This window comes from Rhinoderma darwinii, chromosome 4 (genome assembly GCF_050947455.1).
Source record: "Rhinoderma darwinii isolate aRhiDar2 chromosome 4, aRhiDar2.hap1, whole genome shotgun sequence".
NCBI lineage: Eukaryota > Metazoa > Chordata > Amphibia > Anura > Rhinodermatidae > Rhinoderma > Rhinoderma darwinii.
In genome coordinates, this window is record NC_134690.1 from 373,291,572 (window position 1) to 373,313,587 (window position 22,016).

Genomic DNA, 22,016 nt, shown 5'->3' on the forward strand with positions numbered 1-22,016 from the left:
TTGGATTGACACCTCTCCACTCTTCCTCCAGACTCTGGGGCCTTGATTTCCAAATTAAATGGAAAATTTACTTTCAACTGAATACAGGACTTTGGACCACTGAGCAACAGACCAATCCTTGTAAAGGCTTAGGAAACCTTTACAGGTGTTTTGTGTTGATTCGCTGATTCGCTGATTCGAGTGTCACACCACGAGTCTACAATATTCAACTTTTACTCAATATTCAAATTTTCCGAAAGACTAAAGGTTGCGTCTTCATTAACTGTTAGACATAATCATCAACATTAAAAGAAAAACAATGCTGGAAATAGATCACAGTGTGTAATGAATCTATATAATATACAAGTTTCACTCTTTGAATTGAATTACTGAAATAAATTAACTTTTTGATGATATTCCAATTCATTGAGAAGGTCTAGTACCTAGGGCTTGACTCTAGACAAAGAACCTTGCTTAGACGGGCACTACGATTAGAATTTCATATATTACTACTGCCTAGCACAGTGCTATGGTGGACCTTATCCCAGGATGTTTTTATCTTATTTTGGGGTAAATTCGTTAGTCTTATTTGTATGCATAAATAAAGACTGACTTTTTCTAGACAATTGGCTTTGTCTTTCACATGCACCTTATTACTAGCTTGGACAGTGTGGGTTATTATTGTATGTTTTTGTCATGTTGCTTTGGCTGGCAGTGCTGTTCAGGTAATATATAGGTCAATAAATCGCTTCTCGGCCTTTTGGCTAAGATCAAGTGTAGTACCTGCTCAAGCTGAGGTTAGTAATCATCCCTGCCGGTGGTTGATGGGCCATCGTAGGGGGATGACAGAACGCCGAAGTGAGGGCAGGGAACCACAACAGTCATCACGCTGGTGTACGCACTTGGTTTAAAGGTACCATTTGTAGGTGACCAGGCGACCGCCGGATCGAGGTCAGGAGGTCGGGTAGTTTGAAAGCCCGAGTTGCTATGTGCCCCAGGGCTGGTGACCCTGGGGTGCCCTAACTCACTGGGGGTGGGATCCCACTGAGTGAAGGCACATTTGCACGCACTCTTCTTTCACACTTCTAAGCAAACACCTTTATTCTCCCGGCCTTCTGGCTGGGAGATGAGGAATTTTTTTATACCTGGCGGATGTCCAGGCTGTATCACAGCGCACATCCACTTATTTAATTTTGTTTTTCACTGTTTGTGTCACGTTTTGTCACAAGGATTTTGGGATGTGGTGCCCTTTTGGGACCCTCCTGAGGTCTAGGGGGAAAACGTGTGGCCATCTGGTTCCGTTTTCCCCTGCAACCCAGCCTCCCTTCTTCGGAGGGGAGGTGCACCTTTGATGCAGGCTCCTAGGTGGACACTGGGGTGGCAGCCCACGTAGAAGCCTAGGAGTGTGTTTGGGTCTCCCTAAGCTTCGGCGAGGGGGGGGGGGGGGGGGATCATCGATCCTTGATCCTCTAGGCCTATGCCTTGGAGGGTCGAGGAATGGTTATGCAGGGCCTCTCTCTTTTAAGAGAAGGGCTGCGATAGACCGCATCCTTGTGCACTTTTTGTGTGGCACCTCTGCACTTGGGTGATAGACAGCACGACTCGGGCTTTCGAAAAAAAAAAAATTAAAAAAATAGGTCAATAATTGCAGTAAAAACCTGCTGGAATATTTGTAACTGGCAATATACATCAATTGACTCTAACCATGTAGTCCCAGCCTTATTGGTAGCTTGGCACTTGGGCTTTTTGCAAATTTGGGCACACTCGAGACAAAAAAAGGTTCACCAAAACTGACCTAGTTCAAGCATGCGTCCCTCCAACCTATCCCAGGATTTGGCACCATCGTCCACTTCTGGCATCATGGGTGAGGCCTCCCTGCCACTGAGGCCCTGCTGAGTTATATGTGACCACAGCATTGAGCTCTGCTAAGAGATTAGCTTGTGGTCACAGACACAGGAAGTGATGTCATTTGACGGAGGATGGCAGGAATAATTTGGAGCAGAAGGGGCAGTACACAAGAAAAGGACTATAATCATGTTCTAGCTGTTATAGACGTCAAATGTTTTGTCGGTGAACTTTGCTGCAAGTATACATACTATTATTCTGGCATATTTTCTTTTGACAATACCTTCTAACAATACTGCGTAGGCACTGCTCCTAAATAACATTATGTGACAATACTATAAACCAGGGGTCTCAAACTCGGCCGGGTAAGTGGGCCACAAATAGAAAAACTGGGAAGTTAACGGGCCGCATTACTTTCAAATTTGATACAATCCAAAATTATTGCTAATCAATTAGTTATTTGAACTACTATAACACTATATTATTATAATACTACATTACTATAATAATACCGCTAGGTTAAAAATTTGAGATATTTCTCCACGTGCTTATTTCAACAATCCAGTTTAAGTGTCGCTAAATACAGTCCGGCGGCTCAGTTGACAGTCACACATGTCAAGATTGGGCAGCCCCTTTTTAGATAGTGCCACAGAGTCCGCTGTAGATACTGCAACACACCCCTAAATAATACCAGTGTCCTCTGTAGCTGCTGCCAGTGTCCTCTGTAGATACTGCACCCACCCACTTGTAGATAATGCCACAGTGCCCTCCGCAGATAATGGCACACACCCCAAGTAGATAGCTCCATTGGGGCTCCCTCTAGGAGTGGAATCCCCAGCCAGAGTGTCGCCGCATGCTTTTCACGCGGGTCGCACGGACCTATACAAGTCTATGGGGGCATGCAGACAGTCCGTGAGTTTTGCTCAGCGGGAGTGCGCTGAAAAAAACTCACGACATGTTCTAAAAATCTTCGTTTTTCGCACATCACGCACCCATTGAAGTCAATGGGAGCGTCAAAACCACGAAGGTCGCACGGAAGCACTTCCGTGCGAACTGCGTGATTCGCGCAAGAGCTGTCAAACTGAATGTAAACAGAAAAGCACCACGTGCTTTTCTGTTTACAAACATCCGAACGGAGTGTCTTAGAGATGAGCGAACCGAACTTAACCGCGTTCGGCCGAACTCGTTTTGACCGAACCCGGCAGGAGACAGTCACTGTCCAGGGTGCTGAAAGAGAAACTGTTTCAGCACCCTAGACAGTGACTTCCGATCCTAATATACGTGAACGTGTAAAAAAAAAAAAAAGTTCTGACTTACCGATAACTCCCGGCTTCTTCCTCCAGTCTGACCTCCCGGGATGACAATTCAGTCCAAGTGACAGCTGCAGCCAATCACAAGCCAAGCACAGGCTGCAGCGGTCACATGGACTGCTGCGTCATCCAGGGAGGTGGGGCCAGATGTGAAGAGAGGCGCGTCACCAAGGACGCGTCACCAAGGCAACGGCCGGGAAGTTCTCGGTAAGTACGAACCTCTTTTTTTTTTAAACAGGTTACTCGATATGGTGATCGGAATGCACTGTCGAGGGTGCTGAAAGAGTTACTGCCGATCAGTTAACTCTTTCAGCACCCTGGACAGTGACTGACGTCGACTAGCCTCATCTCTATGATGCCGGCTGCGCGAAAATCACGCAACCGCGCATCATACACGGATGACACACGGAGCTGTCAAGTGCCTTTTGCGCACGCCAAACGCTGCGTTTTTTTGCGTGCGCAAAACGCACACGCTCGTGAAAATGAGGCCTTACATTGGTTCTTTCATCGGGTGAAATATGTGCCTACTGGTATTTTACAACGCATGTCAATACTTCTAGGATGCCATGTTGTCAGGGAAGCTATATAAAACTAAGGCCTCATGCACACGACCGTAGCCATGCGCACGGCCGTGATTTCCTGGTCGGTCAGCCGGCCACGGAGTGACTGCCGCGAGTCGCCCACAAATCGTGGGCTGTGCACATGGCCACGGCCATTATTTTCAATAACCACGGTCGTGTGCATGGCCCCATAGAAACGAATGGGGCCGCAATTCTCCCGTGGATTTTCGGGGGAATTGCGGCCGCAAAAGCACGTTCGTGTGCATGGGGCCTAAGGCTTTTTAAAGAAACATATTAGCCTTTAATTACATTAAACAAAAGTGAGAATACAGGATACAATGCAGCATTTTTCCATAAACATAACATATGCATATCCTGCAGAAAGAACGATCCAAATTTCCAATTTCTTTCTGCATGCTAGCTGAGGGGAAGGTCAAACCCTTGATGGACACTTCAGACTTTACATCTACAACCGTCTGAGCGGTAAAAAACTATCATTTTGTCTGTTTTTTGTGGTGTTGAGGATTTCACCTCTTTTTTACCTGCTCCGGTTGTTCATCTCCTTGTTGAGATATGTCAGTGAGTAGAGAGCTGAGTTGCATATTTGATAACATATGCATATGTTCCAATACATTATTACATATAATAAATATATATATATATATTATATTTTAGTTACAATTTCCTTTATATTGTTTTTTCCTTCTTGAGATTCTGTCTGTGTAATTTTTACGCACCCGAGTCATAAATAAAACAAGCAGTGCCCCCTACTGGCTGTACCAGTAAATTTCACAGCAACAACAAAAGGGGAGTACACATGTGTATTTTTCATCATTTTGCATAGAAAAACTATAATGGAAAGATTTGTACGTCTTCCGTGTTTTGGCTTACAAATAGTGACCAAAATACGGGCGTGTGAAAGTGGCTTAAGGCTAGTTTCACTCAAGCGTATTGGTTAGCGTCCGAAATACAGATGTCGGGCCATGACTGTAGAAAAGTGGTGTTTTTTGTTTTTACACAGAAACAATCTAAATGTACACGCTGCATAAAGATGTCAGCATATTCCAGGTATCCGGCCGCTGCTGTATAGTGGTGCCTGTGTACGCAGTCAGCACAGTTGGAAAGGGCGTTGCAGCAAGTTTCGTTTTTCTTTTTTAATAAACAAATGTCATTACTAGAAGCCACAGGATACTTTTTAAAAGAGTGACTGCGCTTTAAAACTTTTGATCTTTGGATAGGTGGGGGCCTGGGTGCAGAGACACCCCTCCCCCCCCCCCACCTTCAGCTGTGATCCGCGTTTCCCGTCAGTCTGAATACGGGTTTATAGATATTCTACGTGAGCGATCTTCAGAATGACGATGAGCGCTAATCACAGCCAAAAGGTGCAGGGCGCTCAGCTGAGCACTTCTACACCTTCGTCTCAGCAACGGTTGGGGTCTCAGCACCCAGACCCTCCGATACAAACTTTTAATATGTTTCTAGGACATAAAAAAGTTTGACGATTAAGGACCATTTCATCACATTATCACTTTTGTCATCTGGAATTAACAGTTTCCAAAATAGGTTAAAGAAGTGATTCCCAACCCGATTTCCAACAAGCAACCCCTGAATAATTTTTCCACTACCAGGGAACACAACCTTATTACTACCTCAAAGACATTTGATGTAAGGCCACATAGAGTACCCCATCATTCTTGCCTACCGTTATATTCTGGACAAGACGTATTTACCATTTTACCAGGCATCTTTCAGCAGGTTAAAATCAGTTTGCCACCTCTGTAGTAAAAGTTACAGTACTTGTGTTTTGGGGATCCCCTGACCAGGTTGCGAGGTACCCTGGAGGCACCCTGGTTGATAAACACTGGATTAAAAGGCACACTCCATGCAAAATGTTTACACTGTTTTATGTCCAATGCAGGACCTGAGGGGAGGGGGGCATGATAGAGGGATTCACTTTAGTATTCCTTGAATAGTTGTGTCATGCACTGCCCCCAGAACGACACCAATACTCACCAAATGTAAGGGTATGCACAATATGATCATTTTAGGATGGTCAAGGGCGTTACTATCACGAACTTAACATACCAAGTAAAAGACATTTTCTTTTTTCATTTTTTATTTCTGTGTAAGCTAAAAGAAAATGTACACGCTTACATTTCAGAAGAACTTGGGCATGCACTTGGACCTTGTTGCTACAGATCAAAATTAGTTTTTTCCATAGGAATTTTCCCATAAATTTACATCCCAAAGTCCTCAATGTATGTACAGCCTAAACCATAGCAACCTATGATTATGATTTTATTTATTTTTACACTGTGCAAATCAGAAGGATAGTGGTACAATAATACACAAATAAAACTAAACAGTAAACTAAATAACAGGAAATTCATATTATTTGGTCCTTCTTAACCCAAATCAAGCGGATTAGCCCCAGAAACTGCAATTGTATTTCAAACACAAACAAAATGGAGCAGGACAGACACATGGATGCTTTAGTTTGATTGTAAAACCCTGTATACCCTGCCTTGGCAGACCATTTTAAACCCTATTCCACCAACGCAATTACTTCTGGCAAGGCATGGCTAAAGGAGCATTTTCATCAAAAACATGGCCTGTAAATAAAAGTCCTTCCTGTGACCTCTTCTGTTACGCTGTTAAAAATTCTATTAGTAGTGGACCGGTCTCATGGCAGGTCTATATCGGCAAATACCTGCATTCACCATGAAACCATCACGGAGCATCTTTTCTTAGAATGGTGTAGTGCCGTTCCTCTGTTATTCCTTCTGGAAATATATGAATTCAGTGACCACTGCGTGTGACCATCCCCCTTGTCAATAGGGTGTGTCCCTATACACACACTGACACTGTCCAATCAGTGCAGACAGTGCCGGGGCACACCATATTGGCAAGGGGAACGGAAACATCTAGTTGGGAATTCATACATTTCCAGGAGGAATAACAGAGGAAAAGCACAATACAGACTTCAAAGAAAAGTTGTTCTAACATGGTTATATCTTGGGGAATGCAAGTATTTACTAAAATAGAGATGCTAAGAGAGCAGACTGGTCCTTTTTAAGTGGTTTATTAGTTATATCTGTTTCGGCAAACCTGGGTTAAAATGCCTACACTGGGGAGAAGATACACGGATATTAGTTACACTGTGATATTAAATATTGGTATTGTAATTAATTAACGTTCCAGCACATAGTTCTCTGCAACTAAAAAAATCCTCCTGACCTTAAGTCCTATGTCATAGTAGGAGGAGGTGACCCTTCCAATTATCAAGTTGGGTTGCTTCTGACCTGAAGTGCCACGTAGGCGGAGGAGGACAGCACACTGTAAATGCACCAGATTTGCACAAATACCACATTTGCGGGCAGCAACAGTGTGGATTGTAAATATGGTGGATTGGGACATCAAAAAGAGAACAGGCTGGTCTACACCAATCTCTCCCATCTCTAATAATAGTTGGAGGAGATGAAGACCCAGATGGACAGTCAGCAAGAGAACACTGCCAGCACTTCTACATGTGTTGTAAATGTGGACCTGCATGAAAATGGGCGCATCACACTAAACTCTTTGCGCCCTGTGAAGCAGACCGTTACATGTATGGATATAGTATTAGAAAGATGGACACTATTTATGCTGCCGTCATCTGTATGACTGAATACAACATGTGTTAGGGTTGATCACAAAGTAATTCATGTGCAGCCCATAGCATTGGGCACGCAGTCCATTTTATGTGCTGGACGTATGGCCTTTCCTGGTTCCAATCACATTCACAACTCCATATCAACGATCCGCGTCAGAGCTATATAAAAATAAGCAGATCCATCAGATTTAGAACAAAAGCATAAAATCTGCCTTGGGTCTGGTACAGGTCGGTGACCGCTTCTATGGCGGCTATATTGGTTGTCACCTAGTGTTCCCATAAACAAATCTAATTAAAAAGGTTCTCTGATTTGGACAATCCCTACTTCATAGAAAGTGAAAGTCCCTTAACAAAAAGCTGTTCCCTTCCCCTCTACTAGGACCGTCAGCGATCAGCTGTGATCTGTGGGGAAACATAGCAGTAAGTGTCCAATTTTCCTGCAGCGCTACAACAGGGGAAAATTAAAAATTGCACTGTGCCCATTCATATCAGTGGGTGGTCTGTATAATGCAGGACAGGTCCTCCAGAGTGAGAGGCGCTCTTTGTAACCACACTTCACTCTGGCCCCGAGATGAGGATCCTGAACAGGGGACTCCACTCCTTTTCCCAAAAAGGAGTATATGGAAATGGGTTTTCTAAACTAGCCAACTCCTTTAAAAAACAGCCAAGAAGAACTTTTAAATTGCTGTACAGAAGAGGACAACTAAAAGACCTATGAATTTACAGGCGATTTATTTTTTTAAATGCTCCTAAAGCAAGATTCTGCAGTCAGCTCCATCTCAGTTAAATTTAAGTTAAACACACAAAATAAAACACTAAAACATTTAGATGTAACAGTACAACAACTTCAATACAACCGGGAGAAGAAAAAAAAAGTTACCACGACAGGCTCACAGGCAGTGAAGGTTTTGCATGTTCACTTTTGTCTGTTTTTGATTTTTTTTTTTTGTAAGAAAGGATCCACCAGTGTATGTACCCAGCACATAAAAGAAAAAACATTTCCCCTTGACTTTATATACAAATTAATTTGGAGATTTCATATAAATGAAGTATTCAGTGTTGAAATATACATCAGAGTGTATATACCCTTTATAGTGCTGCTTACCGACAAATCAGCCAAAGTGATTTTATGAAAAAGCAAGAACACTTTTATCCTCTTTAAAAAGTTTGGATATAAAACATCCAATGGATTTTGGATTCTTGACTATTTTTCTTAGTTTTTGTGTAATCAGTCAACCTTGTCTTGAGAACTTGTTAAAGGTGTTAATGAAACTGGGAACATCAACACCTTAGCATGCATGAAAGATAGGTCGGGGAGGCTGGCAATGACCTTCGCAGCCTCTTCACTAAGGTTTTCATCCCTTCTAGGTTTCCTGTGAGGAAAGAGAAGAAACAATGTGAAATACCAAAACAGGACCAGTAGCTTAAAATCAAAATTATTTCAGTTAATTAATAAACTGATCTAAACTATAACGGTTAATACATCATTAGCTACTTCTGCTTAAAGTGAATAGTGATCGGAGACCTGTTTTCTGATTCAGAGCTCCAAAATCACCTTCATAGACAGATTTAATAGACAGCAATTTCGATGCTTGCAGCTGCCACTAGAGGGCACCTACTGCATACAGTGTTATTATTGAATTTAATGTATAACCGTATACAGTAAACTCCCTCTAGTGGCAGCTATAGGTAGCCAGAATTTTCATATTTTAAGTCTATGCCTACGCATGAGATTAGGAGCTCTGTTTCAGAAAAACAGAGCTCCAACTGCTATTAAGATATATTAGGAAATTAATCACCTCCGCATTTTGAACCCAAAAATAACAGGATTACAAAAAAGTGGAGATTCACATAGGCATCAGACATGGGCTAATTTCCATTTAATAAAACACAACAAAGAATGTTGGAATATATACATTAGATTTCTACAACTCCCATTATTTAGGATAAACCACGTTTTTCTGTCCTGTTAGGATATATGGATGTTATACAGAGGAGGTACCCTGCTAAGGCTGCAAAGAGCAGGTGCTACTTTAGCATACTGGCCACCATGTAGTACATGTCCCCTGCAGATGGCGCTGCAGGTAAGTTGGCGGCTGCCTGCAGTTTCCTCCGGAGCTTGCCAGTGGTTAGGGAAGTCTGATCTTTTTTTAGGACATTGATCAGAACACCATTTTGGACCTATTCAGATTTTAAAAACAATACAAAAAAGCAACACCAACACTTTAAAGAGGACCTGTCAGACTTCTGGATGATATGACAGTAAATATCCTCAAACACGTGCAAGTACTGCAGACAACCCTTAGAGAAGAGCTGTCCGCACTCCTGACACGTTTGTTTTAGTAAATAATTGTATCCCCCTTGAAATAACAATTCTGGATCTCTTCTTAGATCTCTATGTTGTGCCGTTCCTCTGTTATTCCTCCTAAAAAAGTACGAATAAATTGACAACTGTGTGTTACCAGCTGGGGGGGTGTCCCTACACAGAATGACAATGTCCAATCAGCGCTGACAGAGTGAGACTGTGCAGGGACACACCCCTTTGACAAGGGGAATGATCACACCCAGTTGTCAATTGCTACATTTCTAAGGCCTCATGCACACTGAATTTTATCCGCAATTATAGATCTGCAATTGCAGATAAAAATACTGATCCATTAATTTCTATGGACCGCGGACAGCTTCCCGTATATACGGGTAAGTGTCCAGGCCGTAGAAAGGACCCGCAAAAAATAGGATGTCATTTTTTGCATTTACGGACCACGCTCCAAGACTTTTTAAAGTGAGTACGGCCTGCAAATGCAGGTGACCGTGAGTACAAACAGTTAAATGTTGTGAGATGTAAGACGTGTGTTGCAGATTTCTGGATGTAGCGGCAGATACTAGGGTGACATGTATACCGTGTACAGCGCGTCTCCTCACTTATTTTCTGCTTTTGTTAACAGGTGATCAAACATGCAATACAATTCCCACAGGACAGGCCCGGGCTTCACGACAAAGCCACAGCATATGTAAAAATGAATCCGATCGCTGGTTTACATAAGCAGCAAATGCTCAGGCCATCGGCAGCAGGCACCTTGTCTAGACGCATAAACCCGGCCTGCTGTATGAGCTGTACAAGTAAGTCACTCTCTCTCGGTTGCCATAGAGACCAGCAACAGGGTTAGATTTGATGCAGATCCAAAACAGCAACACACCCAGTGCAGGAAGAAATCTCAACCTGCCTGAAAAATATAGTATTGCATTTGAGTGGTTAATATCAAAATTATTCCCCAAACACTCTGCGGCTTGTTGCTTCCATTTATAGGCCGTATTACAATGATGAAATTGCTAATGTTCTTCAAAAAGTCTACAGTCAACAGGGATCATTTTGTGATAAACTGGCGGTTCGCAGTGACCACTTGGGGGAGCGAAGGGGCCGTATACAGACTCCAGAGAGTTATAATTGAGTCCAATGGGAGCTGTATAAATCTGTACGCAGACAGTGCCCACTAGTGGAAGCTGCAGGAAGCCAGCATCGCATCATTTAACCCTTTTACTCTAACCCCTATATGTTATGAAAATGAATAGGCACAGAGTTTTGGACCTAAAGCTAAATGAGGGCTTCTCAAAACTTCTCCTGCTGGGGCCTCAGCGACCAGAACATAGCGATACCTGGGCTTCAAAGCCAATACCAAGGATTAAACAAAAATGTATCTCAGCTTATCTTTTGTCTCCTGAACCGAGTAGATCAGTAAAATAAGCACAAAAGTATTCAATGGTCAGCAAAAACTGGTGGTCGCCTCAGTTTGAGAAGCATTAAACTAAATGGAGGCATATAAGAATTTTATGTAGTAGCATGGACCGGTCAGATTATCTATACACCGGGACCTGTATCTAGAAGGCTTACCTTGCCGATGTGCTTGTGGTTTCTGCTGTGGACATCAGTCTTGCAAACGCATCCGTCACCTTGCTGCTGGAATTGGAGCACTCCACTTTTGCAGTTGTCAGCGCGTATAGCTCAGGATCCACACCTTTCAGTATAAAAAGGATAAATCAATGATGTCAGAAGTCAGAGATCAGTCGCCTCACCGATCACAAGCACGCCACAAGCCTCACACTCCTCTAAGTACCTGAGTATCAGGCTTCAAATTCAATGGGGGCTACTGCGTCAATTCATGCAATGTCCACGATTGAAAGGTCTTTAGATTGCAATAATGGAAGTATATTACACATATATGTATGTCACAAGAAAAGGAAAGCTGGAGATATGGTCGCGACGTAAACATAGCTGAAAAGGTCTGTAAACCACTCTATATCCGCTGACATAGGCCTATAAATAAGCCGTGAATACACTCAGATACTTAAAGTAGTATGCAGAGGACACGCACTAAAACCCACTCTACTGTAAATCTACTGCCAGTCACTACGCAAGCTTGCTGAAGCACTAGGGACACCAACAAATCAAGAGAGACAGGTCATAATATTATTTAGGAGAATAGCCTTCTTCAGAAGATTGGCACATGAGGATTGTTGATCAAGTACTTCATTAAAGGTCAATTCCAGAAGCTTTTTCATTATGAAAGGCGTAGTAAGAATATATATATTATTATTTTTTAGAATCATGCCCAGTAATCAGCTGATCTCTAAGGGTCTGGCTTCATAAACTCCAAAGATCAGCGGTCATCGCTGAGGGAAGATGTGGCTGGCCTTATATTCTACTATATTAATCTAGGATTACATACTGGCCATGTAATAAATGGATGGGCCAGGTTTACCGAAGAGGGACCCGCTCTTACGAAGCAGCTCTCCAGAGCGGAGAATAGGGGATGGGGTCAAGCCCTATAGGAGAACCCTTTTAAGGTGTATTCACACTTGCAGGTTTTGATCAGGTTTTTCGATGCAGTTTTTGAAACCCAAACCAGGAATGGATTTAAATAATTGTAGAATCTATACTTTACACTCTCACTCTTTGTGATCTACATCTGGGTTTGGCTTCAAAAACTTAAAACCTGCACATGTGAATACACTCAAACACTTTTTTGCTATTCTACTACAGCGGCAGAAAATACCATAAGTAGAATACAGGGGCTATAATAAATGCAGTGAATTTAATTCCTCTCCTTTGTCCTGCTCTGTCATTGGAAGACTGAAGAAGAGGCTTCTTAAATAGACATATATTAGGGAATTGCTATCAAATCAAAGATGAACCTGCACTTTAATACACAGGTAAGGCTCCGTTCACATCTGCGTGAGGGTTCTATTCATGGGTACCGTCAGACCTTTCTGTCAGAGGAACCCACGAATGGAAACCATAGCTTTCCGTTTGCATTACCATTGATTTCAATGGTAAAGCTTCCTTTGCCAACGGTTTCCTCTTGTCTCCGCTCCGTAAGGTTCCCATTTTTTTTTGGGGTCGGGTTCAATGACGCAGTAGACTACGCTATTGATTCCGCCAAAAAACCCAGAAACCTTGTGTAATGAAGACAAGTGGAAACCATTAGCAACGGAAGCGTTACCATTGAAATCAACGGTAATGCAAACGGAAAGCTATGGTTTCCGTTTGTGGGTCCCCTAACGGAAAGGTCTGACAGAACCCACGAACGGATCCCTGACGCAGATGTGAACGAAGCCTTACTAAGTATATTGGAGACCAATGTGGAAACATTTTTAGAACAGTGGTGCCAAATTATGGAACGGGAGTCTACCCTTGTGAAGCTCTATAATAGCGTCTCATCTACATGATTCAACTCTCCATTCTTGTTCCTAGATAAGCACATCGAGAAGAAGCATAAGAGATTAAACACCATTCACCTGCAAAGCCACCAAATCCCCACTAATTTGGACAACCACCACTGCACCACCAACTGCTATCACATGCCTGGGAACTGCCATAACAAGCTGACCAAAACAACTATACTCCTTTTACTTGTGATATCTTAAAACCAAGGAGGAAGGGATTAGGATTTCATTACGGCACTATAAAAAAAACAAAAAAGAAAAACAGTTTCCGCTACTGTAATCTGTTTAACTGCAGTCAGCATAAGACCAAGTGAACGGTTTGGCACAATTGTACTTGAGGGCAGGTCAGCCTGGGAGTTCCGAGGCATGGTCGCTACACAAAAAGAGCCACACCACCCCCAAATGTTTAGCAAGCTGTAACAAATGACTTTCCCAGAAACAAGCAGAACATTGTGTTAAAAAGTGAGTTTGGAAACCATTGACCGTAGATGAGACAATGCCTCATCTTCCATTGGCAGGGTTTCTGAAAAGACTGCTAAGAGGGAAGATTTTTTTGGGATATCCCAAAGTGACCAAAAGTTCCTGAAGAGTTAAAAAGTGTAGCATTAGTAAAGATGTTAGTAATGTCAGATGAGTAGTTTGGCAATCCTCGTAGGGACCAAAAAAAAATCAGCTTTTTTTAAGAACTGAAAACTACAGGTGAAACATTTGGGGGACCCATGAACTCCATTCTAATATCCTAACATCTCAGTCTGGTCTGCAACTGATGAAATGTGAAAATTTCCTGCAGTATTTTAATTTTGGAGAACAACAAGCCTTTTTTTGAGAAATAAAGTAGTGGATGTTTATACTTGTGGCTTTGCATAGCCCTGTATCCCACACTACATTCATGTCCGACAACAGTGCGGATACAATAGAATATATATATATTACAATGTGTACTCAAATTCTATATAAAATTGCAGTGACAAAAAGCAAATATTTGTGCTCAGATCTTATTAAAATGCTATGGATTCCAGCCATAAACGCCATTCCCAATATAATTTGTTGAGCCATTTCTTAGTTAGAAATGTTCCTTTTCTAAAAGGGACAACAGAAAACAGCAGCCACCATATTTCCTATAGGGGTTGTCATGCAATGCAGAAATAAAGGGTCAAGCAGAAAATCAATTCATAACCAGTTACATGAAGGCTACCAGGAGTCTGGACAAAGTGACCACCTCTAGAGGAGCTGTAATGGCGGCCTCTTCAAGCCTCATTTATAAAACGCCAGCTTTTATCCGCATGTCGTTTTTAGGTCCGAAATTCTGTACGGAATAATTACCTAATATAGCTTTATAGGATACAGAACTACATATTCCCTGCATAGACACTAGAGAATGGGAACTTGGGTTTACACGGGCAGATCTGTGCCCTTAACGGGGGTAATCGGCGATATTTACAAGCCAATCATTGCTCATTTAAAGGCCCTTTACATGTATGGGGATGAACAATCACGAATACAATTGTTCTGTCCTATACAGTTATAGAACGTCTGCAGCAGATTCCCTGCGTACACGAGAAGATGTGCTATAGACAACGAGGATTTTCAGGGTAGGATAAAAAATAAAAAAAATCAGCCAACGAACGAGCACTTGCTCGTTCACCCGATCAGTGGCCCGTCTAAATGGACCTTCATTATGGAGTTCAATGTAGAATAGTACGCAGTTGATTAGTCATAGGGGGGGGGGGGGCGCAATCCTCGTAGGACTCTATAACAGAGTCCTGCTGTAATACCTGGACAGCCATTCATTTAAATGGCCACATGCAATACGACTATATATCGAAACAGTGGCCATGAGCAGTTCACTCCTAAATCTGCTCTCATTAAAAGGGCTTATCTCATTAGAATCCCCTTTAGAGTGTTTTAAAACATATTGGGGAAAGAAATAAAGCTTGAAAATATCTTCTGTTCCAGGCATATGATATAACAGCCTTCAGTGCTCAATGATCATAATCTGATCGCTTAACACAGGAACAAGGTATCTACACTTAAAGTGACCCTCCAATCCCCACAAAAAAATAAAACTAATGATAGTAGAATGATTTGATTTTTAACTTACCTAACATCCATCCCTTTGTTTCTTCTCTCTCTCCACTGCTTCGTTCTCGGTTCCCATTGTATTGCATATAAGATGGCCGCCGCTGTCTCAGACTTGCATAGGGAGTGTAGTCTGCATGTCTGGGACACGCCCCTTCCTCCTCCTTCACTGCTCTCTAATGGACCAGCGCTGAGGACTACTTTAGAAGGTAGTGAAGGTGGAGGAGGCGTCAGATGCAAGTCTGAGAGAGTGTCGGCCATCTTGGATGGAAGACAACCGGGATCGAGGCAATGGAGAGCGAAGAACCAAAAGGGATGGACACTAGGTAAGTTAAAAATCATTCTACGATCACTAGTTTATTTTTTTGTGGGGATTGGAGGGTCGCCGTAAAGCAGTATTTCCGTTTTGTAAAGCGCTGGAATGGGGGTTCGGCCTGTAGGTTCCCAATTGCCGCACAGATTCAGACCGCTTCACTGTTTTTCCCTCCACGGTGGCACTCCGTCCACCCACTACGCAGGGAACAGCAGCACAGCACCATTCAAGCGAAGAGCCACTGTGCAAGGAAAACAGAAGAGGTCAGAACCCACCAAACATAAAGTGATGGCATATCCTAGGGCTAGGGCACCACTTTATAAAGATGGGAATAACCCTTTAAAGTCCATTTAGTTTGTAAAGGTGTAATTTAACACAGAACTTCTGGTAGTTTACATTTAACTTCAAGTAACATTGTGAGAGAGCAGGCTTGCTATCAGGGTATGTTCACAAGATGTGTTTTCAGATGTAATTCAGGTAGTTTATGACTCGAATTACGCCTGAAAAATGGCACCATTACGCCTCCAAACATCTGCCCACTGCTTGCAATGGGATTTACGGTGTTCTGTTCCCACGAGGCGAAATTTTACGCGTTGGTTTCAAAATACGGCGCATAAAAAGAAGTGCCGGTCATTTCCTGTGACGTTTTTGGAGCCGTTTTTCATTGACTCCATTGAAAAAACAGCTCCAAAAACGTCCGTAAAATACGCAGGGAAAAACGCGAGTTGCTACAAAAATGTATGAAAATCAGGAGCTGTTTTCGCTTGAAAACCGCTCCGTATTTTGCAAAGCCGTGTGAACATACCCTTATACACACAAGATAGAAGTTGCGGAACGGTTTCGCTCTGTTATTATATACATTCATACTCCATGGAGACGGGCATTAGGAAAATAAAATACATTGTCTGTACTGGATGCGATCTTTCTTTTCGGCAGATAAGAATAGTTTGTTAGTGCACTGAGAGGACATTACGATGGGCAATGTAAAACATGATACTGCCGGAATGTGGATGATAAAATGTTATGTACTGTAATGTGATTGATACAAAGACATTCCACAACACTACATAAATCAGACACAACAGAGTATAACACACACACACACACACACACACACACACAATTAATATCACATTTAAATGTATTCGGCTTTCTTAAAGGGGTACTCCAGGAATCAAAAATTGCAGTGGTTCGTTTCAGCATTTTACTTGTGCTTTAATTTGCTGACACTGTCCAAATTTACATCCTGCTTCGGGTCACTGAGCAGCGATTTTTGGAATCACGGTATACGTAGAGGTGTTTACACATGCACATCCATAGAGAAAGCGTCTGTGCACCATTTGTGATAAATGTCCTGAATTATGTAGCTCACAAAGTAAAAGTGGAGGAGTTACCCAAAGCAACCAATCAGGTAGTAGCTTTCATTTAAAAAAAAAAATGTAAAAAAATTAAAAATTGAAAAAAAAAAAAGTCCTTTGAATAAATGAGCGCTGCAATCCGATTGGTTTCTCCTCCAATTTTTCTTTGCACCAGTTTTGATAAATCTCCCGCAATGGGTCTTATTTAAAAAAACAAAACGTTCTGGCTCTTTTGCCCATTGCAACCAATCAGAGCTTGGTTTTCATTTCTTCAACGGCTTTGGAAAAATCTGAGCTGCAGAGTGATTGGTCGCTATGGGCATAGAGGTCGGTTTCTGTTAAACAGTTTTGATAAATTAGGTCCATGTAAGGAAGGACTTCAATACATTGTGTTCCCAGATATCTCCACTGTGCGACCGTACCATTGCAGGATGTAGATTAACTGCAGCAATCACTGAGCCCTGGACGACCCTTTAACCCCTTCCCTCTTTAGCCACTTTTGACCTTCCTGACAGAGCCTCATTTTTCAAATCTGACATGTGTCACTTTATGTGGTAATAACTCCGGAATGCTTTCACCTATCCAAGCGATTCTGAGATTGTTTTCTCGTGACACATTGGACTTTATGTTACTGGCAAAATTTGCTCGATATGTTCAGTATTTAATTGTGAAAAACACCAAAATTTAGCGAAAAATTGCAAAAATTAGCATTTTTCTCAATTTAAATGTATCTGCTTGTAAGACAGGCAGTTATAATACACAAAATTGTTGCTAATTAACATCCCCCATATGTCTACTTTAGATTGGCATCGTTTTTTGAACATCCTTTTATTTTTCTATGACCTCACAAGGCTTAGAACTTTAGCAGCAATTTCTCACATTTTCAAGAAAATTTCAAAAGGCTATTTTTACAGGGGCCAGTTCAGTTGTGAAGTGGTTTTGAGGGCCTTATATATTAGAAACCCCAAAAAAGTCACCCCATTTTAAAAACTTCACCCCTCAAAGTATTCAAAACAGCATTTAGAAAATGTCTTAACCCTTTAAACATTTCACAGGAATTAAAGCAAAGTAGAGGTGAAATTTACAAATTTCATATTTTTCTGCAGAAATACATTTTTAATACAATTTTTTTTATAACACAGAAGGTTTTACCAGAGAAATGCAACTCAATATTTGTTGCCCAGTTTTTGCAGTTTTAGGAAATATCCCACATGTGGCCGTAGCGTACTACTGGACTGTGGCACCGGACTCAGAAGCAAAGGAGCACCTAGTGGATTTTGGGGCCTTATTTTTGTTAGAATATATTTTAGGCACCATGTCAGGTTTGAAGGGCTCTTGCGGTGCCAAAACAGTCAAAATCCCCCAAAAGTGACCCCATCTGGGAAACTAGACACCTCAAGGAAATTATCTAGGGGTGTAGTGAGCATTTTCACCGCACAGGTTTTTTACAGAAATTATTGGAAGTAGGCCGTGAAAATTAAAATCAACATTTCTTCAAAGAAAATGTAGGTTTAGCGATTTTTTTTCTCATTTCCACAAGGACTAAAGGAGAAAAAGCACCGCAAAATTTGTAAAGCAATTTCTCCCGAGTAAAACAATACCCCACATGTGGTAATAAACGGTTGTTTGGAGACACGGCGTGGCTGAGAAGGGAAAGAGCGCCATTTGGCTTTTGGAGTTCACATTTAGCAGGAATGATTTGCGGAGGCCATGTCACATTTACAAAGCCCCTGAGGGGACAAAACAGTGAAAACCCCAAACAAGTGACCCCATTTTGGAAACTATACCCCTTGAGGAAATTATCTAGGGGTATAGTGAGCATTTTGACCCCACAGGTTTTTTGCAGAAATTTTTGCAAGTAGGCTGTGAAAATGAAAATCTACATTTTTTAAAATAAAATGTAGGTTTAGCTAATTTTTTTTCATTTCCACAAGGACTAAAGGAGAAAAATCACCATAAAATTTGTAAAGAAATTTCTCCCGAGTAAAACAGTACCCCACATGTGGTAATAAACGGCTGTTTGGACACACGGCGAGGCTGAGAAGGGAAAGAGCGCCATTTGGCTTTTGGAACTCAAATTTAGCAGGAATGGTTTGCGGAGGCCATGTTACATTTACAAAGCCCCTGAGGGGACAAAACAGTGGAAACCCCCCACAAGTGACCCCATTTTGGAAACAACACCCATTGAGGAAATTATCTAGGGGTATAGTGAGCGATTTGACACCACAGTTTTTTTGCAGAAATTATTGGAAGTAGGCCCTGAAAATAATAATCTACATTTTTTCAAAGAAAATGTAGGTTTAGCTAATTTTTTCTCATTTCCAGAAGGACTAAAGGAGAAAAAGCACCACAAAATTTGTAAAGCAATTTCTCCCGAGTAAAACAATACCCCACATGTGGTAATAAACGGCTGTTTGGACACACGGCAGGGCTTAGAAGGGAAAGAGCACTATTTGACTTTTTGAGATCACATTTAGCAGGAATGATTTGCGGAGGCCAGGTCACATTTGCAAAGCCCCTGAGGGGACAAAACAATGAAAACGCCCAAAAAGGGACTCCATTTAGGAAACTACACCTCTTGAAGAATGCATCTAGGGGTGTAGTGAGCATTTTGACCCCACAGATGTTTCATAGAATTTATTAGAATTAGGCAGTGAAAATAAAAACAGTCCTTTTTCTTCAATAAGACGTAGCTTTAGCGCAAATTTTTTCATTTTCTCAACAAATAAAGGAAAAAAAGAACCCAACATTTGTAAAACTATTTCTCCCGAGTACGGCAATACCCCATATGTGGTCATAAACTGCTGTTTGGGCAAACGGCAGGGCTCAGAAGGGAAGGACCGCCATTTGGAGTGCAGATGTTGCTGGATTGGTTTCTGGGCACCTGTGGGCCCAAAACAGTGGAAACCCCCCAGAAGTGACCCCATTTTGTAAACTACACCCCTCAATGCATTTACCAAGGGGTGTAGTAAGCATTTTAACCCTGCAGGTGTTTTGTAGAAATTAGTGTGCGCTCAATGTTGCAGAGTGAAAATGGGATTTTTTTCCATAGATATGCCAATATGTGGTGCCCGGCTTGTGCCACCATAACAAGACAGCTCTCTAATTATTATGCGGTGTTTCCCGGTTTTAGAAACACCCTACATGTGGCCCTAATCTTTTGTCTGGACATATGACAGGGCTCAGAAGTGAAGAGTACCATGCGGAGTGGAGGCCTAATTTGGCGATTTACAAAGTATTGGTTCACAACTGCAGAGGCTCAGATGTGAAATAATAAAAAGAAACCCCTGATAAGTGACCCCATTATGGAACTGCACCCCTCAAGGCATTTATTAAGGGGTGTAGTGAGCATTTTCACCCCACAGGTCTTTTCCATAAATGAATGCGCTGCGGATGGTGCAAATTAAAAATTTATATTTTTCCCTAGATATGCCATTCAGTGGCAAATATGTCATGCCCAGCTTATGACACTGGAGACACACACCACAAAAATTGTTAAAAGGGTTCTCACGGGTATGACGGTGCCATATATGTTGAAGGAAACTGCTGTTTGGGCACGCTGTAGGGTTCAGGGCCGAGGGAGCACCATTTGTCTTTTGGAGAGCGGATTTTGCTTGGTACTATATTTGTTTGAGTATTGCTGGTGTTTTATAATGTGGGGGTACATGTAAGCGGGGCGGAGTATATAAGGGGCATAGTCAGGTGGTATAAAAAAATAAAAATAATCCATAGATGTGTGTTACGCTGTGAAGCAATCATTTCTGCACAGGCCGGTGTCGCACTGATATATGGTGTCATTTCTTATCCCCCTTTTGGTCCACACTCCGCGCCTTTGTAGTTTGGGGAATTTTGCTGGGAAAGTATTATCCTGGTATAATACGGGCACCGTCGCTTCCATCGGATATGATTGGGCCCTCCCTTCCTGGTTCCCTAATTTTAGGTCCTTGATAAATCGCCTCTTGAAACAGAAGAAATGTTCTCCTCGGGCACAACTGCATATTTTTTTATTTCCTGACTTATTGGAGCCATAACTAATTTTATTTTTCATAGACGTAGCGGTATGAGGGCTGGTTTGTTGCGGGACGAGCTGTAGTTATTATTGGTACCATTTTGGGGTACATGTGACTTTTTGATCACCTTTTATCCTATTTTTTGGGATGCCAGGTAAACCAAAAAACGCAATTCTGGCACAGCTTTTTTTGTTTTTTTTTTATACAGAGTTCACCACGCATTATAAACTACATGTTACCTTTATTCTGCGGGTCAGTACGATTCCGGCGATACCTCATTTATAGAACTTTTTTATGTTTTACAACTTTTTGCACAATAAAATTACTTTTGTAAAAAGAATGTATTTTTTCTGTCGCCAAGTTGTGAGAACCATAACGTTTTAATTTTTTTGTCGACGGAGTTGTATGAGGGCTTGTTTTTTGCGGGACGAGCTATAGTTTTTATAGGTACCATTTTTGGATACGTGCGACTTTTTGATCACTTTTTATTGTAATATTTGTAGGGCAAAGTGACTAAAAAACAGAAACTCTGGTAACGTTTTTTACGGGTTTTTTTTACGCTGTTCACCGCGTGCAATAAATAATATAATATTTTGATACCTCCGGTCGTTACGGTCGTGGCGATACCAAATACATATGGTTTATTATTATTTTTCAATAATAAAGGACTTGATAAGAGTAAAAGGGGGATTGTGTGTTATTTGATTACTTGAAACTTTTATTGTTTTCAAACTTTTATTTTTTGCACTTTTTTTTACACTTTTTTATACTTTTTTTACACTTTTTCTCAAGTCCCACTAGGGGACTTGAAGGTCCAACGGTCAGATTTTTTTTTTTCTAATACATTGCACTACCTATGTAGTGCAATGTATTAGATCTGTCAGTCATTCACTGACAGCAAGCCGTTTAGGCTTCGCCTCCCGGCGGGGCCTAAATCGGCTTCCGTAATGGCAGAGCAGGAGACCATTGTGTCTCCTGTTGCCATAACAGCAGTCGCCAGTCCCGATTGCCTGTCAGGGCTGGCGATCTGCTTGTAACCGCTACGATGCAGCAATCGCTTTCGATTGCTGCATCGAAGGGGTTAATGGCAGGGATCGGAGCTAGCTCCGGTTCCTGCCGTTACAGGTGGATGTCAGCTGTACAGTACAGCTGACTTCCACCGCTGATGACGCCGGATCAGCTCCTGACC

At 41.9% G+C, this 22,016-nt stretch overlaps 1 protein-coding gene and 1 pseudogene across 2 annotated transcripts in view; one reads left to right on the top strand and one right to left on the bottom strand.

The window, feature by feature from the left end:
* Positions 1-723: 723 nt before the first annotated feature.
* On the top strand, positions 724-793 carry LOC142761470 (U2 spliceosomal RNA; annotated as a pseudogene).
* Positions 794-5,951: 5,158 nt separating this feature from the next.
* The window catches only part of AFTPH (aftiphilin), a 63,989-nt gene continuing 47,924 nt past the window's right edge, over positions 5,952-22,016 (bottom strand). For both annotated transcript variants that reach the window (XM_075863126.1, XM_075863127.1), the window contains 2 exons: positions 11,236-11,359; positions 5,952-8,719 (listed from right to left, as the gene is read on the bottom strand). In XM_075863126.1, coding sequence (XP_075719241.1) covers positions 8,575-8,719; positions 11,236-11,359 — 269 coding nt within the window. In that variant the 3' untranslated portion in view covers positions 5,952-8,574. The remainder of the gene's footprint in view (positions 8,720-11,235; positions 11,360-22,016) is intronic.